Source organism: Arvicola amphibius, chromosome 13, assembly GCF_903992535.2.
Source record: "Arvicola amphibius chromosome 13, mArvAmp1.2, whole genome shotgun sequence".
Classification (NCBI taxonomy): domain Eukaryota; kingdom Metazoa; phylum Chordata; class Mammalia; order Rodentia; family Cricetidae; genus Arvicola; species Arvicola amphibius.
Window position 1 is genome coordinate 64,130,416 of NC_052059.1, and position 6,234 is coordinate 64,136,649.

General features: G+C 46.3%; 1 protein-coding gene across 1 annotated transcript; it reads right to left on the reverse strand.

The window, feature by feature from the left end:
- Positions 1–1,035: 1,035 nt before the first annotated feature.
- On the reverse strand, positions 1,036–2,987 carry LOC119800193 (putative monooxygenase p33MONOX). The gene has a single exon (XM_038310307.1). It carries the CDS (start codon positions 2,692–2,694, stop codon positions 1,780–1,782), a length of 915 nt encoding a protein of 304 aa, XP_038166235.1. The 5' UTR covers positions 2,695–2,987; the 3' UTR covers positions 1,036–1,779.
- Positions 2,988–6,234: the final 3,247 nt, after the last annotated feature.

The window sequence follows — 6,234 nt, forward strand, 5'->3', positions numbered from 1 at the left end:
GCGGACTTGAACCCCGACACAGAGCCTGCCCCACAGCACTGAGGCAGCCAGACTTCTAAGCACTGAGTACCAAGAATACCTCCTGACTGTGGCCCGCTACTTAGAAGCTCTTAAGTACGAACAGTAGTTAGGAATATCATAAGACCAAACCTATCTTATTTATCAGTAGGCTGTAATAACTTTATAACTCCTCAGTATCATTTTTTATAATCCTTATCCTAGCCTATTCAATATGGCTTAAATATACAAGGTGTATATATTTTTTATTAAATTATTTATGTATGCTTTTGAAACAGGCAATACAATATGCACTATATGTCCAACATTTCCATTCAAATGTGAAGACCCCTTTTGCTAAACAATCTTCATCAGTGTTACATCAGTCAAGGTACTAACGGCCTATTTCTGGAAAGAGTGTTTCCTGAATACAGCACATTCTAATTAGACTTTTCATATTGCCTATGAATATGACTCTGTGGCCAGTTAATTAAAGCTAATGTAACAAAGCAGGCAAAGAAACAAAATTAAAGCCTGTTAATGAAACATCTGATGTCAAAAGTTATATCAAAAGGCACCAAGTTTACAAAGCTCCGGCTCCACTACTGGGCAGGCAGAATGGACAAGAGAGACCTGGGTTTAAGAAAGTAGTAAAGATTTTTATTGTCAATACAAGATAACACAAATAAATTAATTTTTACAACAATCTGAGACTCCAGAGCTTCTCTGTGAGAAGGTTATTATGTAAACAGACTACTATCTAAAATGATCTAGCAAGCAGCTGTGACAGTGTGCAAGACCAGCAGACCTGTGGACAATGAGAAGAGAGAAAAGCAGCTTTCTTGCTTCCTCTCCTCAGTAAGATGTGTTACCCAACAGATGAGGTTAACTTGGTGGAAAATGGTCTCAAAGTTACCAAAATAACGTGACACCAAATTCAGGTGAACCTGAAGACTATAATCCAATTGTACCTATCATCTTTAACAAAAGCTTTAGCTGGGTGTGGTGGTGAATGCCTTTAATCCCAGCGCTGGGAGGAAGGGGCAGTAGATCTTCTCTTTGAGTCTAATGAGTGAGTTCCAGCCTAGCCAAGCCTACATAGTGAGACCCTGTCTCATAAAACAAAACACACACAACTAAAAAAAGCTTAAGATCCAGGAACTAGGGTGAAACTAACTTGGTAGAGCAAGACCCTAGGTTCAATCCCCAGTGGGGTAGAAGGGGAAATCATCAGTATAAAACCAGTAGACTCAGTTAGTTCAATTAATTTCATGTTAAAGTGCAAAAGAGACCATGTGAGACTAGTGTTTGTTCTGTGACACAGCAAGTAAGCAGGCCTTCAACTACAGGGGCCAGGAGTGTACACCGGACTAATCAAGACAAAGAACTTGTGGTCCTGCCAAGTGTGGTCTCTCAGACAAGTCCAGGCCCACTCACAAGGCTAAGCATGTCAGGAAGCCATGTCCAGATGAGTTGGTGGGCACCTCTATCATGATTTGTAACTGCTCATGTTGATCAAGGAAAAGGAATCCAGGCCTTAGTTTTGGAAGCACACCAGCACTTATTTATCTAGGAGAGCAAGGGTCAAAGTCCTTCCCTAGGATAAATGATTAGAAAAGGGTGAGGTCACTCAGCACCACTGACATATTCCACCAACCTGAAAGCAGTGCAAAATGGTTGCACACAAGGACAATCTGCACAATGTCACTCAGGCCTCCAGTTAACTATGTAACTCCTATGTCAGAGCCCAGGGAAAACTGCAGACCCTGGACAGAAAGCATTCTAGAAGCCAGTGGGTGTGAGCACATTCAGGTCACGGGGTTTGAGATTATGGATCCGAGGTGGTTGTTTCTTCCCTTCTACCACTGGGATATCCATCTTAGGCGGCTTGAAGGTTGCTGGATCTTCACCTACTCGTGTGGCTTGGGCACGCATTAGCTCCATAGGAGAGGGTTTTGGGGCACCTTTGTAAGCCTGGATGGCAAAACCTGCAGCGTCAGACCTCTGCAGGGGCCGTGGTCCAAAGAGGCTCCACTTGTCTACTGAGTTCATGTCATTTCCATTCCCAGGATCCATGGTTTGATGATTCAGGCCAGGTAAAGCTGTGGAAGACCCAGAGGGGAACCAGCCTCTGGATTTCTGCTTAGGGGAGGAGTGAGGGGTGCTGCTCGGGGTGGACTGGGCCGATACAGGCTGCTTCTCGTCCTTTGTTGTCTCTCCACTCTGCAGCTTTAGTTTATGGAGTGCTTCTGCCACTCGGAGGTACTTGGTCTCCTCAGTGGTGAGGCCCTTGTGGGGTGTGTAGCCAGCATCTCTCAGTCCTGCTTGTTGCTCAAAACGCTGGATGCTCTCCTGGGTCTGTTTTGTGATCAGGGAATTCATGATGACATGGGTAGCTTTGGCCTTCACCACAGGGGCCTTGTCTGAACTGTCAGTGGCTGTTGATGGAGTCACAGCAAGGGAAGAGACACTGGCCGCTCCTTCCTCTGTCTTGTCAAGATGCTGATACTTGCGCTCTGGAATCACTGGCTTCCAGGGAATGCTGCCCATGTCGGATGGAGGAGGAGTCATGGGCGCAGGGTCCTCTAGGGCATCATCATAGCTGAATGCCCGGCGGCACACCCCGATGGGCAGGGACATCTTGCCTAGAGGCCCACTGGACGCAAGAGCAGGCACTTCTGGTTGTCTCGAAGCCATTGAAAGACTGGAATCCAGGAGCTTTTTCTATACAGAATTCGGAGTGGAGTCCCTGCCACCACAATGAAATGACGCTGAACTATGCGGACAGACAGATGGTAATGAGGAGCATTGCCCAGCTGCTGCAAATTAGCAAAGCTTCCGAGGAAGAATCCATCCAGAGGCTCTGCTCGCCCGCCGCCTGCGGCCCGAACTCCGGCACTAAAGAGGCTCCGAAGCTCCAGATGGCCCAAGAGGCTGCAGAGCTGAGCAGAGCCGAGCCATCGTGAGCGCGCGACTCACTCTCCCGACTGAGCACTCAGGAAACTCTTATAAAAGAAAGCATTTAACCAAGGACTTGCGTAAAGTTTTTAACTTGTTTGACAGTTTTAGAAGTTAGTCCATGATCATCATGGCAGGAAGCAGACAGGCACTGGAGCAGTAACTGAGAGCTTTACATCCTGATCCACAGGCACACAGAGGAGCAGGGGAGGAAGGACAGTGCGTGAGACAGACAGACAGACAGACAGACAGACACACACACACACTGGGCCTGGGGTGGAACCTCAAAGCCCATCCCCAGTGACACACCTCCTCCAACAGGGCCACACCTCCTAATCCTTCCCAAACAGTTCACCAACTGGCAACTAGGCACATAAGCATACGATGTGATGGGGAGCATTCTCATGCAAACCACCACAGTGTACATTTGTCAAAGCTTAAGGAACACTGACTTTGATCAGAGAGCTCTTGAGAGCCCTGGAGAGCAATTGCATGAGCAAAAGAAAGGTACATGGTTGAACGTAGCTCCGGTGCAAAGGGTTTAAATACAGGCTGAGGACTGTTGCCTTGTAGAGTTCACAGTGGGTGATGCTCCCACTGTTGAGAACTAGGAGAGCCTCAGGGAATTCAAACCTGTTAGCGGGCAGAGGAGGGCTGTTGGTTCCTAGATGCCTAGAGAGGGGCATACTTTGCTGAAGGCAGAGTTGCAGGAAGGGGGTGGTCTTGGCCTGGGGTCATATCACAGTTTAGGAGTAAGCCTGAGAATTGGTTACTGGCTGCTCGAGGTGAAAGAACCAAGGGAGATTTTGGCAGCCTTGAGGGGTTTGAAAGACACAGATGGGAGGCTGGAGTACCCCTTGTCTAGCATCCATGAGTCCTGGGGTTTATCCCCGAGCACTGAGCAACTGCACATGTTTGGCCACAGTGCCTGTAATCCCGGCACGGGGAGAGCGGATGCAGATGGTAAGTCAACACTGAGCCTGTGGTGGTTATTCTTGGTTCAACTTGACTGCACATGGAATTAGCTAAAGCCCAAGACCCTGGGCACATCTGTGAGAGATTTTTCTTGGACCACTTGAGGTGGGCAGACCCATCTTAAGCCTGGCCACACCTTCTGATGGAAACCCTACACCAAGGACGTGGAAGAAGGAAGCTTTTGCTCTTTGCCTGCTTGCCCGTACTCTCACTCACTAGCAAGTTCATCCCCTTCACTGGTATTAGAGCCCACTTTTGAGATGCTGGCACATGTTGAAGACCACCTGAGACATCCAGCTCCATGGACTAAAGAACTACTAAGTTCTCGGACTTTCCATTGGGAGACAGCCATTGTTTGTAAGACTCTCTAGTAAATCCCATTTATGTATATGTATAGATAGATCCATCTTATCAGCTATGTGTCTCTAGAGAACCCCGAATAATACGAGGTCATCTCAGGATTTATGAGATCCTGTCTCGAAACAAGCAAGCAAGCAAACATATAACAAAGTTGCAGAACACGCACTCTGGTGTAGGGTATATTTCTCTTCAAGACACTAACAGAGAGAAGGTAACACGTCAACAGAAAGCCATTGAGAAGAGCAGAGCTGCCATCGTCTCCTGCTTAGGGAAGGATTATGGTTTAGGACTCTGTAAGGGGAGGCCTGGTGAATAAGTCAGGTGTTTCTGGAAGGCCTTGGCATCTTGATTTGACTCAGGGCATTGAAGATTGATCAGTTCCTTCTCGGCTTGCTGAGCAAATTAAAGTGTGGTTTCCTTAGAAGGGAATAAACCCTCTACATTTCTCTACCCAAGGTCTAGCATGCAACCAAGTATTGGGGGGCAGGGACCCAGGCTCATGTTTGTTCATCCTTGTGGTAACAGCTGTCACATAGCATTTTAGTCCATAGCACCAGAACCTTCTGGGAGGACGGGTACTACAGTCAAGTAGGGGCTTGGTGCTGAGGCACAGGGCTATGTTTGTCTGTAACACTGACGTCTAAACAGTATAGCATCTGCTTTCAACATCAGCCTTGCCCAGACTCAGTAATTTGTCAGTAATTTGTCAAACATAATTCTTATTTGGGCTCAGACCAAGAAGTTTTAAGGAAGACTTTTTAAAAAGATATTTTTATTTTGAAAAGTATTCAGACAAAATAAGAAAAAACTACTTAGTTGTACCCCAAAAATGAGACTGGAAGATGAACAAGTTCAGACAATTGATGTGCCTGAGGATTCTCTCATCTTCCAGACACGGAGAAGCCATCTTTTTCTGCTCTCCCATAGAACCAGGCTTGCTTTAATTGTCTCGATTCTCATCGGTCTGAGAAGTTAATCTGGGCCACAGACTGTATCTACATCGTTCTTACAAGTCTTTTCAAGTGGCTGATGTCATACTTGGAACAGAGTACATATGTATTTTAATAGTGAAGCAGGTATAGGAAATCAAATCCAAAGTCTGCCTGCCCTGATACAGAGTTATCCCTGGGTGAACAGTAGCCTAATCTGAGCTATGGCAGAAACTCTATCTGCTGTACTTACAACAGTTGGTCGGTTAGTTGTGTCATTGCAGCACAGAACTTACAGAAAACATAACATATTCTTATATTCTCTCTGCCTTTACTGCAGCACCTCGCTAACATTTTGGTGGGGTGGCCAGCCTTTTCTTCACTCGAGGCCCACGGGATCTGACAGACCTTTCTTGGATGAGCCACTTTCACGAGGGACTGTTTCTGATTTCCAGTTTCTATAAAGTGGAGTGATAATCCAACGGTCAGTGACGACCCGAAAGATCCGTCAGGTAATCTCCACATTTCTAGACAGTCTGCAGAAAACCCCTAGTTTAAGAACTTGTTTAGCACCCTCTCAGAGTGTTCAACTTAACTTTCAAAGATGAAGCGAAGCTTTGATACTTAACTAGCTTTGGAAAGTGTACAGGTGCCTGATCACACAGTCACAACAGTCTAAGTTTTAGAACCAATGTCACTATTATTGGTAACACACGATCCAATTAGGAACAGCACAAAACATGGTCAGAAGGTCCCTGAGATGGCTCGGTGGGTAAGGACACTTGCCATTAGGCCTGCCAACCTGAGTTCATCCCCTGGAGGCCGCAGGTGGGATAACAATCTCCTACAAGTTGTCCTCTGACTGCTGTGTGTGTGGTACTTACACACTGTCACACACACACACACAAAATTATTTTTAAAAATTGATAGGGGATAGAAAATGGGTAGCTGTGTCATAGGCGTGTTAGGGACAGAAACAATGGAGGACAATGATCTAACCTGTAAGAACTGGAGT